Below are 20,173 nucleotides of genomic sequence, written 5' to 3'. Positions count from 1 at the left end.
TCATGATAAAGCTAATTGGTGTCTATTTTGTTTCAAGCACATTTCCTAGAATGTGCTATAGCCTGTATTTCCTGGAACTAACATTTCCCATTGTATTTTTCTTACCTGCAGAGGCCACTTTAACTAAACCTGAGGCAGAGATGAACTTTGAGCAGAAGACCCTGGACCTGATGGAGACAGTTGATGTTCATACAGCTTGTTCATGCAGTGATGCAGCATGTCAGGCATAAATCCAGATGGAGTGTGTTGAAAGGATATAAACTATTGTAACTTTTATGAAGTTTATTTAAGTATCAAAATGTCAGACTTTTACAATGTTTATTTAAGTATCAGTGCAGTCTAAATATTAAACATGAATGTGCAAAACACATTTTGGAATTGGTCCCTTTTTTCTGATTAGCCTGTATGTAGCCAGTATGAAATTTACTGTTGCAAGTTTCCAATTTTTGTGTATTTAGTGGCATTTAGTGTCACATAATTAGAATGCAGTAAGTAACATTCATGTCCATTATCAGTGTCACTATGAAAATTGCGTATGTATTCAGAATGATGACAGTATACCTTAACCTGTGATGTAGGTGGGGTTATAATGTACCGAAACCAAAGGAGTAGGCACATAGTTGGAGGAAAATAACTCTGTCCCAGGAAACCACTTTCAAATCACTAACTGATGTATCATGCAGGATCAGGAAGGCTATTCCAAAGTATTCTTATTGCAGTTACATCTAGTTAACATTTATAGCTATCCCAGGTGGTCACCAGGAATCAAGATTTTGTCAGCTAGCTTTTTTAACTGATAAAAGCAAATATGTTTTAGTCATAGTGTATTATCACCAGTGCTGTCATCATCCATGAAATCACCACCATGATCCTCTTCAGTCTGCATCCTTTTGCCGTTGGGAATCTGCCCAAGTGCATGTTTTGCCAGTGTATAAATATATTGTTTATAGGTGGAAATGACATGTGTGATAGTGTCACATCTAGGTCTAGTTTCTCTGTCTTGTGCCCAGTGAGAATCATGTTAGGCTCTGGCATCCCTGTGACCCTTAATTAGCTAGAAAAGGTATAAGAATCAGAGAATGAAATAGTGAATTAATTTTTATCTCTGCTATCTTCGGTTTTCTTTCAGTTGCTTTCTGTTACCTGCATGCAAATTATATTCCTGTACTTGTCCATCATCTCTCTGGGTTGTAACTAGATAATGTTTTCCTCAGTGGACAATCTTATGCAACATGCAGACAAAAATATCCTAGCCTCTTCTGGGAGACATTCTTTTCAAGAAAGAAATCCATACACTACCATTAACACTAACAGGAAAGTATTATACCTGTAGTGCCATTTGTTTACCAGACAGTATTAATTTTTAAGTTACTCCTAACTATGGTTTATTAGTGTGTTATTTCAAGCAGCAAATTATGCCCTCACATAATTTATTACATCACTACACAATTCAACATGTATAAAACAACTTTCTCTTAAGCATTTAAACTCATTGATATATTAATATTTATTGACCTGGTAAAATTATTTATGAACAAGGCATCTAACCCAGAAGCTACAATTCTACAGCAAAAGTAGAGATAAAGAAATACAATAATAAAAATCTATAGTGCTAGATAAAAGCATCACATAGAGGTTTGGTGTCAGTTAAGCTTAATGATATGGGGACAGCATATATGACTCTTGTCATATGAGGTATCTCAGGTAAGACCTTGAGTTTGTAGATCTACTACCAAGAGCATTCAACTGAATATTTTTTCCATTTAAATAACAATACTAAAATAAATCCCTTACTTGAAAAAGGTGCATACAGTGATCCTCAGCTATCATCCAGACCAAAGATTCCATCTGATGAACTTTTTAAGGCTGTGTATGGTTTAGTCTTATTATGTCAAAATAACTACAATCTACTTTTCTTTACTTTAAGTTTTGACACTGCTGACCTGCAGGTAGCCCAGAAAGCTATAGGACATCATTTGGCAACCATTAACCACTATGCACCCAAACCACATGCCCCCTGACAATGTCACTGGTTAGTGGTGGTTGATAGCTCACAGCATAAGATTGTGGTTTTAACATATCTAGCTCTATATGGGTGGGATACATCCAACATAAAAGGGTTAGTGGTGCTCTACCAGATAGCCATGAAACTGTAATAGGGTGACAAGGGCTTACCTGACTTTAGGCATAACACCCAGGCACTTGGGGTATAGATTTTTGTTTCAGACCCACACCTGTGTCAGAAGTATAAGAATCAACATTAGATGATCTAATTGTCCAGAAAATAATCTCTGAGTCAAAGAAGAACAAATTTTGAAATCTGTTGCTAAAACATTACATATTTTTCCAAGACAGATTCATCCCTATTTCCCCTCTCATGAACTGGGAAGGCTGCAGCCCTACAATCTTCCTACTCCAGAATTACTATACTTCAGAAGAAGACAAATTATGGCAGGGAAACTCACCCTCAGAATTAGCAAATATTATCCTACATTCAAAACTCTAGTTTTTTTTGTTTTTTTTTAAAGTGGATCCCATATACAGGCCTTTGAGTACCAACAGACACCTGTAGAATTCACTGCCTAAACTTGTTATAAATGGAGCCAGATGAAAAAAATTCAAGTCATCCTTAAACACATATTTAGTACCTAAGGCTCATTTTAATATAGAACCAGTTTAGTTATTTTTATTGCAAGGTCTGATATTTTACATATGTTTTTACCGAGACAAGTTTATTTTATTTAATTATTAGCTTTGTTATACAAGAATGCCCATCTGAGCCATGAAGGTTTGATTGGAAAAGTTTCATCATGTATTGCATACTAGACATAGATCAGGAAAAAGCACAAATCACAAAATAAACATGCATATTACATTATACAGGAGCAGCAGTACTGATTTTATGAAGTTTCATTATGTCCTGACTTAGTAATGGGGTCCAATCGCATCAAGTTATGCAACCTAAGCATTTGGAGAAATGAAATGGCCTTCGCCCAGAATGATGCCACAATATAAGGACAGAATGATTGACAGATCACGATGCTTTGCCAGAGATGGTCTGCACCTGTCACCCCTGGGATTCAGGTTACTGGCAAAGCCTCTTGCCACCCCTATAGTGCCGTTTTTAGGCAAGTTCAAAGGACAAAACCACAACCATAACAGGTACAAGCATGCAAAATCTGAAGGTAATGCTACTCAGTGCTAGAAGTCTAAACCTCAAAATGCACTCTGTCGAGGCACTCCTAAAAATGGAGAACATCATTATCTGTGCAGTAACTGAGACCTGGTTCAATGCTCCAGAGAGCACCCCTGCAATACCAGGCTACAACTCTTACCACACTTTTCGGCCACCAAACCAGGATCAAAACACTAAAGGCGGAGGAGTGTCCATATTCACCAAGGATATTCACAACATCAGGTTAGTTGTCCAACACAATGCGTCTGAAATTCTCCAGGTTCAACTAACACTAGGTAAGACTGCAATCCAAACTGCAGCTTGCTACAGATCCCCCACCATGTCCCAAGATTCTCACTAGACAAGATTCTCACTACACATTTCTAAATATACTGGAAAATATTAATATACAACCCAACACCCTAATACTGGGTGATTTCAACTACCCTGCCATTAACTGGGAAAACTACTCGTGTACCAACACCTTTGCCCAATGGTTCTTGGAATTCCTAAATTCCAATGCCCTGGATCAACTAATCCATAGTCCACCAGGGGCTCTAATATCCTAGACCTAGTCATTACCAATATGGGAAATCGATGATCTACACCTATGGTCACCCCCTCGTTGGTCAGGTCAGACCATAAGCTAATCACCCTTAACATCCACATCCCACCCCCACCCAGTAAGGAAACCTCTATAAAAATCTTCTCCAAAGCCAACTTCATGCTACTCAAGTCAGAAGTTACAAACTTCATGACACCCATACAGACGGGAACTGAAAGTTTGACTGCTGAGTCATACACTAAGGCACTGTATGAGCTCATCCACTCATGCATGAATCGTGCCATCCCAAATAGAACCAAGATGCTCTCCTCCAAAAAAAAGGATGCCAATCTGGTGGTCCCCTGCCATAAACAAACTTTACAACAAAAGGAAGAAACTGTTGCAGAAAAGAGGAAAATCCCAGGATGCAAAAAACTCCCTTACCAGCCTCAGTAAGAAGCTGAGATCCCTCATAAAATCCTCCAAAGTTAGTTACAAAAATGAAATTGCCAAAGATTCCAAAGACAACCACAAGGCATTCTATAACTATGTCAAGAATCTAAATGGCAATGCTCAGATCTGCTCTGAGCTACAACAGAATGGCATTAAATATACTGATCCCAAGGATATTGCCAACATCCTGGCAGATCGATTCAGTGCCAACTTCACCCCCCTCTCACCCTTTAAATGGCCCATCTCAATACCGGAAGATTGCCAAATTCCGGTAATAATGGCCACACAGGTAAAAACGCACTCTCCAAAGCTAAGAATACAGCATCCATGGGACCAGATGACATCCCAGGCTGTGTACTACATGAACTGCAAAATGAACTGGCACCTCAGCTAAGTGTCATGTTTAATCACACCCTCACCTCAGGCTTCATGTCCACTCACTGAGTGGCGCACAGCTACAGTTATCCCACTCCACAAGGAGGGTCCACCTTGGATCCCGGGAACTACTGCCTCATCAGTCTGACGAGCCTGATCTGCAAGGACATGGAACGTATTATCATGGAACTTATAAACAAAGACATTGGCAACCTTAAAACACTGGACCCCACCCAGTTTGGGTTCGTGAAGGGCCGATCTTGTCTCCTGAACCTGATTGACTTCTTCGAATCAGTCTCCAGAGCTGTGGACGAAGGTAAGGCAGTCCACACAGCCTATCTGGACCTCGCCAAGGCCTTTAACACCAGCCCCCACTCTGGAATCATAGATAAACTTACTAAGCTGGGCATTAATCCCTATGTTACATGATGGGTTGCCGACTGGCTTACTGACAGAACCCACACTGTAAAAGTAGCTGACTCCAAATCCAGCTCCAGACAAGTGACAAGTGGAGTACCTCAGGGTTCAGTCCTGGGACCTCTCTTGTTTGGCATATAGTTCACTGAAGTACAGGCCAACACTAAGGGACTCTGGCCAACAAAGTTCACAGATGACTGCAAACTGGGAGCCATTACTGAATACCAAATTATGTTGATACTCTACAAAAGGGCCTTACAGAAACAGATGCTTGGTGCCAGAACCATGGGCTCAATCTCAGTGCCAAGAAAGGTATAGTTATCCCCTTTGGGAAAAAACATGTACCCGTGAATTATCACATAGGTGGCAGTACACTAAACACCGAAAGTGTGATAAGAGACTTAGGGACACAGGTGGACAGTGGTCTCACCTTCAATAACCACATTACCACAACAGTCAGGAAATCCTTCTATATGCCACACGTCATCACTAAGAGCTTTTCATCCAGAAAAAAGGAGGTCATTGTCCCACTGTACTCATCCCTCATTAGACCAATTATAGAATACAATGCCCCATTTGGTATGTACCTCTCAAGACATCTGCAACAACTGGAAAGGCCACAGAAATACCGCACTAAAAGAATCACAGGCCTAAAGTAGATGCCCTATGCTGACCACCTTAAAGAACTCCAGCTATACTCTGTCACATATCGTCTACTCTGAGATGATCTCTGCTTAACATACAAGGCCATGTCAAACCCAGAGTTGCTGGACATGCTACACTTAAAGAAATCCCAATCCTTCAGAGCCACACGCTCCATGGATCTAAACCTTGTCATCACAATAAACAAAACATGCTGGAGGGATAGGTTCCTGACCCAGAGACTCCCCAGACTCTGTAATAGACTGCCCATACATGTCAAGCAGAGCACCTCTTTGGCCCTCTTCAAAAGGAATTTTGATGACTGGATGGCAGAAAGGAAATTCACCCCAGGGATCACATCAGTCGCCCTGCTAGACAGGGGTCCAGGGAAGCAAATAGTGTGGGAAGAAATAGCCAGGGAATTGTTATGGCTAGGCTTGTATAGGCCCTAGGGCCGATAGCCTAGTATCAACCTATGAACCTATGAGAAGCAAATAAGATAAGTTGGTACATCATGAGGCTGGAGGCATGTACAGATACAGTAGCTTGCTCAAAATGTCATATTTGCAGACTTCATAGAAAACACATTAAGTATGATGATTACAAAGGAAATATTAAGTGAAGCACAGAAAAGATAGCTAGAAGGGTCAAGTGAGCTTTAAGAAAACATAAGAAAAGAATATTAAAATGTGGAGTAGAAGAAATGAGTTGGAAAGGGTATAAAAACGTCCTGACATTTAATAAGAAGGACAAGGAGACTAGTGTGTAGTAACAGGAAAGGGGATAGGAGAAATGACAAAGACTGATAGGTATAGTGAAATGTAAATATGACAGAGAACAATGAGAGATGGATCTGGCAATAGTGGAAATGGTAAATAAAGGACTGGAGTCATTGAGTGAGTCCATATAAATGTATATAAGAAAAAATACAGGATAGATGTGCAGGAAAGGTTAAGGTAGGTGTCGACTAGTATGAGAACGAAGGAGTGCAGTTACATTTAGATTCATTATAAAATGCAATAAATGTAACCTGAAAGTCAGGGGCATGTTGAGTGATGTGATGTCACAGCTACAGACCTGGGTGGGAGCAGTAACTCCTGTCCATACACTTACAGCTGTGGTGTAGTATATGCCATGAGACAAGGGCATTATGATTAAGTAGGATTACAGAACAAGCACATTGTAAAAACGTTGGTGGTAGTTTATCACTAATAGTGTGACTACTGCATTTAAGCATTTGAGAAATGTGTTTGCTTCCTTATAGGTTCATAGGTTCATAGGATGATGACTAGCCAAGTATTTCGCCCATGTTCCCTCAAAGTCAACACCTGTTTCCCATTTCTCACCATGCATCCACTAAAAATGGGCACCCAAAAATAGTCAGACTTAACTAGTAAAGAAAAGCAAATAAATAAACAATAAATGCCACTTTCTGAAATATGAATTAAATTATTTACCACCTGTCAAACCTGGGTTGTTAGAGATGAGATTATAAATGTTTAAGTTACCATGTTGTAGAAATTAATTCAGGACAGAGCAAATTAGTTTAGGTCATGAGCAGGATTTGATTTTAAAGTTATTTATATACTTTTCAGTGGTTTTCTGGAGTTCTCATAATTTCTGGCTTCCGTAACAGTTTGTTTTAAATTATAAGTAGAATATGTATAATTTCTCTGTGTTTCCATGGTGTTTTTAACTGATAAATTTATGCAGGGTAGAGAGGCTGACAGAAAGACAATCAGACAGAGAATGTTGGATGTGTTTTCTTTTCTAAAAGGTACAAATATGCTAGTTATTTAAATAAATGTGGAAGTAAATAACTTAGTGCCATAACCTACAAAGGAAATTATGGCTATAGGTGACCAGTGAGTGTTACAGTGTTCAAAGTATGGCAGTTGGTGCAGATGATTAGTGTTGGGAGCTGTAGTTCCTGTGGTATAGGGTCTGGTTCCCTCAGCCCTCATTCGCCTACTGATTGAACTTGAACAAGTAATTTAAGCAAACATTGCTTCAGGCTCACCCCAGAAAATTGTTCTGTTATTGTTATTATCTCTACCAGGAAGTGCTTTGATGGTAACGATTTGGCATAAATGATTCTATAATCTCTTAGGGTATCACATATAGTGTCATCACAATTTTTAAGCAATGGTTTTAAAAAACATTTACCATAAATAAGACATGCAGTGATTAAGACTGGAAAACTTTGAACAAGAAGACATATAATGATGCCATTTGACTATCCTGATTTTCAAGACATTTTTCAAAACTGTTACATTAATTTTATCAGTGAATGTCATTTTCCATATACCTAACAAAACCAGGTCCATGAATTGTGTGCACCTGAAAGGCTTTCTCTCTTGCTGTCTCATTCTGCCTCTCAAAATTACTTCCTAACTTCCTGCAGAGAATGGTGGCTTGCCCCAAAGAATTTACCCATGCTGTATGAATGACGACTATTTACATTGTCATCCATACAGAGGTTATCCACTTTGAATATCTGTTAATACACTTTCAAGCAGTGTTAAAAATGTACCCATAGCAGATCAGCCTGGGAAAGAGGAGCACTCTCTGACTCTGGTACTTGCAGACAATTATCAATTGATTAAACTGAAATACCTTCCAAAACATTGCAGCATTCCTTTTCCACTGTTTCAGCATCCCTTTAACTCTAGGAATTCTTCAAAAATGTCTGCCATTGACATATCTCTCCATCCAAGAATCGCCGACATCGGTCTGTAAAAGAGAGAAATCTCCATACACATTTTATTCAGAAGGACTGATGAAATGTAAAAGGCTGGTGATCCCATCACAATAATCCAATGTGTTGGGGAGAGCCCCCCCTCTATATCCCCATCCTATTTCAGAAAGAGGCTAGAAGATGATAGCATTCATCAGTATATAATGGCAGCTGAACATTTCTCACCTTTGTTTCCAGTTAACACCTCTGAATTACTGGTTATCTGAGTGCAGAAATAGCCTACTCAGATTGCTTCTGTTTTCCTGTCAGGTCATGAAGGGCAATGATTGAATTCTAATTGGTCAAAGAAAACTGGCCAAAATAATGTTTTAACATTGATCTAAAGATAAACTACTTGGCACAGAGCGGCTGCTACACACTTTTAATGTGATGTTTCTCCTTTTCTTACTGTTCTACAACCATAGAACCCTTCTATAAAAATAATTATTTCGGTCTGTTTGAGTGTTGTAGGTGAAATGTGTTCCTTATCAGGAATGATTCAGCAATGTTTTTCCAAATAATCTTATAATGATCTTTCATCATGCCACCTAGCAATTCTCGTGCAATAGCACAAAAAGTATTTTTCTCTTGAAAATCAATGACTTCAAATTCCTTAGCTATTTGCATACCTCTACTAATGAAATAACTTGCATTTTACTTTGTCTTGAGACAGCTTGATCATATATTTCTTAACTGTCAGTAATATACATTTTATCTGAGGGACCTTTCTTAACCCACCTTTTTTGTGGTGGGAGTGAGAGCCACTCAAAAATGTCTACCATTTCATAATCCTAAGGCTTCATCATTATCCATTTCTCTTTGAGTGACTCAGACCCTTTCACTTTCCACCTGACTGGTAAGTCTGAGCAACCAAGAATGAAAAGTATTTTAGGGAGAGTTAAGCAAGTATCGGGAATAAACGTGGAAACCACATTTCTTCTTCTTGTGTGGTACCAGACCTTTCAATCCTTGTAAATGTGTTGCCAGAACTGACTCCACAAGAAATCTGACATGTTTTTCTCCATTGCAAGACTATCTGCTCTGCAAGATGAAACGCAGAAACATCTAAAAGACAGACCTTTGGAGTAGTTATTGTTTTTAACAATGTTAAATTTTGATAAGCAGTACAAAATGAATATCCAGTGTTTTAAGTACTTACCTCTACCAATGTTAATGTTCAGTTCCAACTTCCCTCCCTTGACTTTCAGGTTCAGACAAGAGCAACACTTAAACTGCAAGGTCCAGACTACTTGCATGTAAAGTGACTTTGGATCTCTATCCCTTGCTGGTTTACAATTGACAGAAAAAGATTATAACTTAAAACCCTGCCAGATTCCCAGAGGGTGCCTCTCCACTTCGCTCAGCCTGTCCTCCAGTGATGCCATTTCCACAAGCTTATCATTTTTAAACTAATTTAGTGCATCATGGAGTCCTGTCTTCCCTCTTGCAGTGCTTAATATAATTTGCATCTTGATGAATGAGCATTCTACCCCTAGTGCCAACACCAGTACTGAGGGAAAGTATCCCAAACTCAAGCATCCTATTGCACATAAGGGCAGATGATTCAAACCTACCCAGTTTACTTGTAACATATAACCCACCATATAAAGTTAGAGGAGGACTTAACAGGTATAATGTGGTGTTTGTAATAGCAGGCACAAATGATGTTGAGAAACCCTAAAATTCACAAGTTTTGAGTCTGAGGTAAAAAAAGAAGAATGTTGAGCAAAACATGGGATTTGGATTTCTTTTCTGAAATGTACTCCTGGCTTACTGCTTCAAGAATGTATTATTAAATATAGTTTGCTCACGGGCAGACTGATGTGTGCAGAGATTCCTGCTGGGTGGTGATGGTTATGGTTATTGTGGGGTTAAATTAGGCAGGCAGGATGCAAGTTAGGAGTGGGATTATATAAGGTTTGGCAGGAAAGAGGGTGGTCTTTTTGGTGCAGGTTAGGGATACACTTGTCCCCCATTTTTCTTGGCTGAGTGAGATGGGAGAATGATTATTTGATGCCAAGAGTGTGGGTGGGTTTGGGTTTTTGAAGGGATTTTAGAAGTAAACCCTTCTATTCCCCCTTTTTTTAGGTTGGTTAAGTTGTTGAGTGTGCAGTGGCATGCTACTCCGGTTGGCATGGGTTTGCTACAGTGAGAGATGATTTAACTCTGTGTCATCAGTGGTGAGCAGTCAATGCTAAAGTAATGTATTAATGAAAGTTATAATGGTGGTTTGTGTTCCAAGACATCATGCTGCATGCTGCTGGCGTTATCAGTGGTGAGCAGTCAAAGCTGACCTAATGAATGAATAAATAAGAAACAATGTCATAATCCAAAGCTGACCTAATGCACACATGCAAGTTATAATATCGGTATGTGTTTCAAGAATATATGCTGTATGCTACTGGCCATTCAAACTTTCAGTAAAATGGTTGCATTGGCTTTCTGATATGGCTATTGTGCTGTAGGGGGAATTGTACAAAAGTAGCAAGCCATTTTATGAATGCTACATGAAGAGAATGCTTAAGAAATTCAGTAGATGAAATTGCAAACTGGAAACATTGTTAGTGAGACCCATATAATTTGATCATGATAAAATTCATTTGAGTAATCAGCAGAACACTTTTTTTAATAGGGTGACATCATAGATATGACTTTTTCCTCATTTCTTCAAGTGTCATCATATTTATTGTTATTTTGCATGAAGTTGTGAGTTTCTTTATCTAATGCTTCATCTTAGTTTTTGAAGCCCCCTGAACCTAATTTACAAATCTTCCCCAGATATTTCAGATACTGCTCTGGTCTATTTTAACTCAATCATCTGGGTTATCACCCTAGGCAAGGGCACCATTATTTCCAGAGAGTCTCTGGAAGCACTAAGAAATAATGAGGTGTACTCAGCAAAAACTGTGTACTTTGTCAGATGAAATTAACTGAAATCCACAGAACAGCACAAAATTAAGAATGATTAGGAAGAATATATACCAGCTCACTGAAAATGAATCTGCTGCTAACAGATAATGGGGCATTTTTATATTAATTTCTTGGCTAACAAAATTACATGCATTAGATCTGCTCTGCTTGGCACATTCCACTACACCAGTAATCAATTACTTTAATATCACTGTGGTTATATCTTATGATCCAGACAATAGTAATTTATTTTAGGAGCATTTATTTATTCTTGCTGGCATATAAAGACATTGATTTTGAGCATAGGGATATACATTGTGGTAAGAAACTGGTTGGGTTGTTATTCCTGTTAATATTAAAGTCTCCTAGAGTCAGTAGTTCAGAGTTAAACTTGATGGTAACCATTGGAGAATTCAGCAACTGGTGAGGGGGTACATTTTACTGGTACATACAGGCAGGTAGGCAGGTCTGACATGTTTCTTTATGTTAGTGTATGTGAATGTAAGAACTACTTCACTGCAACTGTATGGGTTCCAGAAACTTTGCTAGAATGTCAATGCTATTTACTGTGTGTGTGTGTGTGTGTGTGTGTGTGTGTGTGTGTGTGTGTGTGTGTGTGTGTGTGTGTGTGTGTGTGTGTGTGTGTGTGTGTGTGTGTGTGTGTGTGTGTGTGTGTGTGTGTGTGTGTGTGTGTGTGTGTGTGTGTGTGTGTGTGTGTGTGTGTGTGTGTGTGTGTGTGTTGCTCTCAGTATAGGTGAATGTGGAGTTATTCAGCAAGTCTTTCAATCATAGACCTTTTTGTCAACATTCAGCATAATAGAGGATTAAATTAGCAGTCTCCACACCCTGAACACTTTTTTAATATAACAGCCTCTGTGCAACTCAGGCCACATTTTTTGTCTGCCACTCAAGACAGAATCTATATTTCTATAACTATATCTATATCTATATCTATATACTTTTGTCTCTTCAAATATCAATGCTTCTAAAAGCAAATGAAAAAAGAGTGAACTTTTTTTAGAGAGGCCCCATTGCATCCCCCCCACATCATCTGCTAATCATTATATACCAACTCTGGATTAATCAACAACCAAAAAATTTCCAGATGCTGCTATGCTATGATCTTGCATGCAGGCCACCTAGCAGGCTGAAAAAATAGTATAAAAGAGCTTTCGCTCTTGTGAGTATTCAATCTTGACTGCATCCACATATATGTATGTATATAAATATATATATATATATATATATATATATATATATATATATATATGTGTGTGTATGTTTGTGAGTATAAATATGTATATTAAAAAATAAAAAAATGAGCATGAATACTCAATCACTGCCTAGTAAAAAAAAAAAAAAAAAAGCAAAACTTTTTTGTCCCCAACTCCTGCTAATTATATTTGCGTTGACATTTGCTACTTTTAGTACTTCATTTTTAACTAACAATCCTCAACAGATTAAGCCAGCACATATTCCCTATCTGCATATTTTTCCTTCTTCCCTGAAATACATTAATTTTGCCAAGTCATACTAAGGATTTCCCTTTGTTGATGTAGTTAAGGAATGTACCATGTTGCATGCAATGCTTGGGGGGTACCCATTTTGCAGCAGTCATAGGCAGGGGATCAGTGTCAATAATGACTATGTTGTAACAGAAAAAAAATGGTGTCAATAGCAAACGAAACTCAGATAAAAAATTAAGTATTCCATCCTGTAATTTTATAAGCATGTCCAGAAAGCCTAGAGACAAAGATTTATGGAAATGTATAAATGGCTTTGAAATAACTGATATGTATATATCTTAGGTAGAGGAGGCTGAAGAGATATTAAAAGTGGTTTAATAAAGTCAGTGAAATTTTCCAGATGATCAAAGGTAAGACAGATAGTTTCTAATGACAACATTTTTATGCTAGACATAAGATCTGGAGTGGAAATGTTTCTTATGTCAGATGCTTATAATTTAGCAAGTAAAGACAAATCAGGAGGCAATCTGAGTACATGGATAAACCTAGCATGTAGAATATAGAAGCGAAAGAAGACAGATAGTGATTTATGATGACTGGCCTCTGTAGTAATTACAGACATGAAAAAATAACATCTCTTGAAGACAAAGTGTGATAAGACATCTATATTGATAGAAGGGGAGTGCAACTTCTTTGATTAGTTACATTGTGTGATTTAGCCATAAAAAACAGAAGTGATTGAAATATAAAGAATAATGGTTATACCTGTATCAGCATGTCTGGGGTCAGTTATTGATGACTTCATCACTTCTAGAGAATTGCATTATTTTCCTAATTCATAAATAGTCAAATGGATGGGTGGTGATTGTTTAGCTCATAGATTTAACTTTGATTTATGAAGAATGGAAGGTCTTCAGGGAATAGGTCATATCTGTGCCATTAGTGAGATCTAATTTAAATCCACAGAAAGTACTCTAGTAGAGCAAGACTTCAGTGCCTTCCACGCATTTAGATCATCAGCTGGACAGACAGGGACAAAAAGTGGATGATTCTCAGTATAAATTAATGACAAGCATAATTCTACTTTTGTTAAACAAGATTATACCCTGAAATTTATTGAAATCACCAAAAAGACCCACACCATATCCTAACAAGCTATAGGTCACCCTCTATGTCCCTAGAATTCCATTGCTCATACTTGGACATACAGGAAACACCCGCCATTAAACCAAATACCCTATTCATGGGAGACTTTAACTAACCCTCTAAAGGCAGAACAACTTCACTAATCTCCTGAATAAACCTTAAGGGATATCCTCTTTCTAAAAACTGCTGCTGATATGGACAGCATGAAAAATGAGCTGACACTTTTGCTGGACTTCCTCACACTTCAGTCTGTTCCTGTTACAGGCAGCACTAGGAGAAAAAAGATTTGTGACCTTAATTACAGTCAGGACCTGTTTGGAACTTGTAGAGGTAATGTTTCTGTTCCACTGGGGCAACAAGGTTCTAATTGGAAACAACAGGTACACCAAGCAAATTGGACTATCACATCAGGTATGGACACTGACATTAGTTCAGCGGTTAGAAATGAAGGCTTTAACATTAATGTTTGGCTAAATGAACTATTTTGTTTAAACTACAACAGTCAAACAACAGACAATAATTTTAACCATGATTCAACTATTTTTAATGAATTTGCAGTTAATTCCCTTAAAGACTTTATATTTTTGTTTGAAAGGAAACTGCAGAAGGTTACAATTCTTAGCTTTTGGAATATTGTAAACTCAGAATTGTTTCCAAAGATTAATGCATTTTTAAGTTACTGAATAGATTACTTGCACATAGAAGAATGAAGGAATGTACTGATTTATTTGATAGATTTGGTTTGGAACTATTTCAATTAATTATTGGTTTTAACTTGAACATAATTGATAACCTATTAAAAGAAGTTGGATATATAATAATTTAATTTCAAATGATTATTTTTGAACAATAGAAGCCAGCATATAGAAATGTGTTTGTTCATATAGACCTCAAACGTAAGGTGGAGGAAGGTATTAAATTGATAGTAAAGTCCAGATGGACAGTTGGACCACACACAAGATTTTGATTTACAGGATACACAGGATTTTCCAGACCTTCAGAGTTCGGAAAAATTAGCAGCTCAGACTTATTAAGTTAAGGACCTGGGTCCATCCAAAGACCCCTATGAGCTGAGGACCAACCATATAAGGAAACAGAAAGGGAGAAGAAAGGGAAAAAGGAGGGGGATACGATGGTAATCTATGCTTATAATGATTGTGTCACAACGTCATACAATGGATGTAATATATAAAATTGTTGTGACATCCCTATTACTAAGGAGTATTTTAGCCTTTTTTCGAAAAAGTTTAAATTTGGCCCTACCCCACATTTTAATGTAGTAGATTCACTCATTGAGTTAAAACTATTTATTAGGAAGCTGAATTTAGCTTTATTTTTTAAGAAAAATGAGAAGGGTGAGGTGAGAACAAAGGAGAATAAGAAAAGAAACATTTTCAACCCACCCCCCACATATCCAACGCTACAGGCTTTTGAGAAGACCTTTATTAGTGATTATTATAAATTGGATATTGAACAAAAATACCCCAAGGTAAAAGACTGAAATCATAAGGAGCATTTGATATTTGATTCCATCAGACACAATTGATTTCCAGGAGTGATGAGAACAGACAAGGGGGGAGGTACTGTTATTGCTGAATCCCTACAATATTCCGCAGATATGCAGGAAATGTTATAAGACTCAAATACATACATTACATCCTCATGTAATGAGATCAATATAGCTAAACACAAGAATGATTTATTTTTGGAAGAACTTAATTTGGAGGGTATAATTAATGTTGATACCTATACATTTCCTTGTGTACAAAACTACTCCTAATTTAAAACAATATATGGAAAACAGCAAGGAATTAAACACTAACTTGGTGAAGAATGCAATCTCTAGATGTGGTTACTGTAAACAGTGATCAAATATAATTACTGATGAGTACATAAAGTTGGATAATGCATGTGGCAGTGTTATTAGACCTAGGAAGGAAAATTGTAAGACATGTGGGGTAGAGTACATTTAATTGTGTACCTATTATTCAAGTTTCTGTGTAGGAAAAACAGAATGTTCGCTAAGTAAAAGGATCTATGAATACCTGTATGACATCAGGATGAAGATTATAATAACACTCTTTAAAAATGCTCCCTTGGCTGTCATACAACTCAGGATTTTAAATTTGCCATCCATTCAAGAGGAAGGGACTGGTTATTGAGATTAGAACTGTTATGGCAACTCAGGCTTAATGCTACCCAACTCCCAGGTCTGAATGAAATGGTTTTCATCTCTTCAGTACTGAAAAAAGGATCGTTGAAATTAGAATAGAAAGAACATTTTTTATTATTAGCTGTGGCTGTACTGTACTGGTATTGGGTTATCAATGTACAATTACAATTTTATTTATACATCTCTCCTTCATGTGTTTTTATTTATTTATTTAACATTTGTTTCACAGGATAGTCCGACTGGACAACAAGTGTTCATTTTCAGCAGAGTACTGGGGAGAAAAACTCCATAAGTTTAAAGAGAGAATAAAAATTTACAAAGAGACATAACAAAGTAGTAGAATACAGATTGTAGACTTTACAGCAGTTAGTATACAATAAGAGGATATTACCCCTCATGGTTGGAAATACAAGTGTACAAAATATACAATAAGAGTAGATAAGAACCTGGTAGAGCATTACAAGATATTTCACAATTGAATAAGAGTATATAAATGTTTAAGTTTCTATATATACATTCAAGCAAATCTGCATGAAAGACTATATATATATATATATATATATATATATATATATATATATATATAAATATATATATATATATATATATTTTATATCCACTCTGTATATATATATATATATATATATATATATATATATATACACACAGACACACAGACACACACACACACACACACACACACACACACACACACACATATATATATATATATATATATATATATATATATATATATATATAGGTTCATAGGTTCATAGGTAGGTACTAGGCTATCGGCCCTGGGGCCTATACAAGCCCAGCCAAAAAGGTACCCTGGCTTTTGCCACCCAAGAAAATTACTTTCCTGTGCCACTGTCGAGCAGAGCCACAGAGGTGATCCCCAGGGTGAATTTCATATTTCCCATCCAATCATCAAGATTTTTCTTGAAGAGTGCTAATGAGGAGCTTTGTTTGATATAGATAGGTAGTTTATTCCAGAGTATGGGAAGTCTCTGGGACAGGAATCTATCCCTCCGGCATGTTCTGTTTATTGTGGTGAGAAGGTTTAGGTCCCTAGAGCGTGTAGCTCAGAGGGATTGGGATTTGTTTAAGTGGAGCATGTCCAACAGCTCTGGGTTTGACATAGCTTTGTATGTTAGGCAGAGATCACCTTTGAGTAGGCAATATGCAGCGGAATAAAGCTGGAGTTTTTTGAGATGGTCTGTGTAGGGCATCTGTTTGAGGCTTGTAATCCTCTTGTGAGGTATTTCTGCGGCCTTTCCAGTTGTTGTAGATGTCTTGTGAGGTACATACCTAAAGGGGTGTTGTACTCTATAATGGGGTCTAATGAATTATGAGTAGAGGGGAACAGTGACCTCTTTTTTTCTGGATGAGAAACCTTTTGTGATGAGGTGTGCCACTAGAAGGTTTTCCTGACTACTGTGGCAATGTGATTATCAAAGGAGAGACTACTGCCCACCTGTGTCCCAAGGTCTCTTATCACACTTTCGGTATTAAGTATACTACCACCTATGTTGTAGTTCATGGGTACAGAGTTTTTACCAAAGGGAATGACAATGCACTTTTTGGCATTGAGCTTGAGGCCATGGCTTTAACTCCAGCCATCTGTCTCAGTGAGGCCCTTTTGTAGGATGTCCACATCGTTAGGAGTTTCGATTATGGCTCCTAGTTTGCAGTCATCTGTAAACTTCATTAGCCAAAGACCTTCTGTGTTAGCCTGTACTTCAGAGAAGTAGATAACAAACAGGAGAAGACCCAGGACTGGTACTCCACTTGTCACTGGTTTGAAGTCGGATTTGGAGTCTGGTATTTTCACAGTGTGGGTTCTGTCAGTGAGCCAGTTGGCAACCCATCTTGTGACATAGGGATTTACACGTAGTTTAGTGAGTTTATCTATAATTCCAGAGTGGGGAATGGTGTCAAAAGCCTTGGCAAGATCTAGATAGGCTGTGTGAACCACCTTAACCTTGTCTACAGCTTTGGTGACTGCTTCAAAGAAGTCTATCAGGTTTAGGAGACATGATCTGCCTTTTACAAACCCGAACTGGGTGGGGTCCAGAGTTTGGAGATTACCAATGTCTTTGTTTATAAGTTCCATGATGATACGTTCAATGGCCTTGCAGACCAGGCTCATCAGGCTAATGGAGCAGTTGTTCCCGGGGTATGTGGTGGCTCCCCCTTGTGGAGTGGGATAACCATCACTGTGCACCATTCAGCAGGCACAAAGTCTTAGGTGAGGCTATGACTGAACATGGTACTTAGGTGGGGTGCCAGTTCATTCTGTAGTTCATGTGGAACTTAGCCTGGGATGTTGTCTGGTCCCATGGATGTGTTCTTGGCTTTGGAGAGTGTGGTTTTTACCTGTGCAGCCGTGATTACAGGAACTTTGCATTCTTCCGGTATAGATATGGGCTCTTTAGGGGGTGAGAGGGGGTTAAAGTTAGCACTGAACCTATCTGCCAGGATGTTGGCAATATCAGTTGGGTCTGTATATTTAGTGCCATTGTGCTGTAACTCAGAGCAGATCCGAGTGTTGCCATTGAGATTCTTGACATAGCTATAGAATGCTTTGTGGTTGTCTTTAGAATCAGTGGTGATTTTGTTTTCGTAACTAGTTTTGGAGGATTTTATCAGGGATCACAGCTTCTTACTGAGGCTGACCAGGGAGCTCCTCCACTCATGGGATTTTACTCTCTTTTGCAACAGTTTCTTCCTTTTGTTGTACAGTTTGTTTATGGCAGGGGACCACCAGATTGGCTTCTTTTTTTTGGAGGATAGCGTCTTGGTTCTGTTTGGGATAGCACGATCCATGCACTCATGTAAGTGCTTATAAAGTGTAATTGTGTAGGATTCAGTAGTCGTAACTGTATTGTCCATCTGCATGGATGTCATCAAGTTCTTCACTTCTGTCTTAAGAAGCATGAAGTTGGCTTTGGAGAAATTTTTTACCATGGTTTCCTTAATGGAGGGTGGGGGCAGGATGTGGATATCTAGGGTAATTAGCTTATGGTCAGATCGGACCAATGAGGCGTTGACTTCAGGTGTGGAACACTGGTCACTCATGTTGGTAATGACTAGATCTAGGATATTGTTGCCCCTGGTGGGGGTGTGGTTAGGTTGATCTGGGGCACTGGAGTTTATGAATTCCAGAAAGCGTTGAGCAAAGGAGTTGGTACATGAGTAGTTTTCCCAGTTAATGGTGGGTAGTTGAAATTACCCATTATTAGGGTGGTTGGTTGAACCCTAATGTTTTCCAGTACATCAAGAAAAGAGCAGTAGGAATGCTGGCGCATGGTGGATGATCTGTATTAAACTACAATTTGGATTGCAGTTTTGCCCAGAGTTAGTTGCACTTGGATAACCTTAGCGGCATTATACTGAGCAACTAGTCTGGAGGTGTGGATATCCTTAATGAATATGGACACACCACCACCTTTGGTGTTCTGGTCCAGGTTACATGGCCGAAAAGTGTGGTATGAGTTATAGCCTAATAGTGCAGGGGTGCTCTCTGGAGCCTTGAACCAGGTTTCAGTCACTGCACAGATATCGATGTTCTCCATTTTAAGGAGTGCCTCGAGTGAGTGCATTTTGAGATTTAGACTTCTAGCATTGAGTAGCATCACCCTCAGGTTTTGCTTGCCTGTTCCTGTTATGGTGGTGAATTTGTCATTTGAACCTTGCCTAAAAAAGGCACTATAGGGGCAGCAAGAACCTTAGCCAGTATCCAGAATCCCAGGGGTGACAGGTGCAGGCCATCTTTGTTAAAGTATCCTGGTCTGTCGACCATGTCATCTCAAGCAGACAGATACTGGATCCCTTTAGAATGGCACCAGAAGCTTAGCCAGTTGTTGAAGTCAATCATTTTGTCCTTGTACTGCGGCATCATTCTGGGTGATGGCAGAATGCTACTCAGGGCTAGGGTCATACTTGCCTGGGCTACAAGATCAGAGAGCTCTTCCATGTCTCTTTTCATGTAGTCCAGGGAGGTACATCTCAGGTCGTTCACACCAACATGGACAATGACAGAGTCATATTTGCACTTGTTGTGGAGTGACCTGAGTGCGTGGGTTATGTGGCAGATCCTGGCACCTGACAGGCAGCTGACAGTAACATT

The 20,173-nt window shown here is 38.5% G+C and overlaps 1 protein-coding gene across 2 annotated transcripts in view; it reads left to right on the top strand.

Moving 5' to 3' along the window:
* The window catches only part of LOC122813598 (vitellogenin-like), a 1,233,092-nt gene that overhangs the window by 116,931 nt on the left and 1,095,988 nt on the right, over positions 1–20,173 (top strand). Inside the window, exon 35 of one of the 2 annotated variants that reach the window (XM_044086010.1) lies at positions 112–368. The exons of the other annotated variant lie outside the window; for it this stretch is intronic. Coding sequence (XP_043941945.1) covers positions 112–230 — 119 coding nt within the window. The 3' untranslated portion in view covers positions 231–368. Of the gene's footprint in view, positions 1–111; positions 369–20,173 lie in introns of those variants that run through there. 2 annotated transcript variants of the gene reach the window in all.

The sequence above is a fragment of the Protopterus annectens genome, chromosome 10.part0 (assembly GCF_019279795.1).
Source record: "Protopterus annectens isolate FY-2018-M chromosome 10.part0, PAN1.0, whole genome shotgun sequence".
NCBI classification, from domain to species: domain Eukaryota; kingdom Metazoa; phylum Chordata; order Ceratodontiformes; family Protopteridae; genus Protopterus; species Protopterus annectens.
Note: the sequence above shows the minus strand (reverse complement) of the source record. Positions and strands in the feature narration are given on the sequence as shown.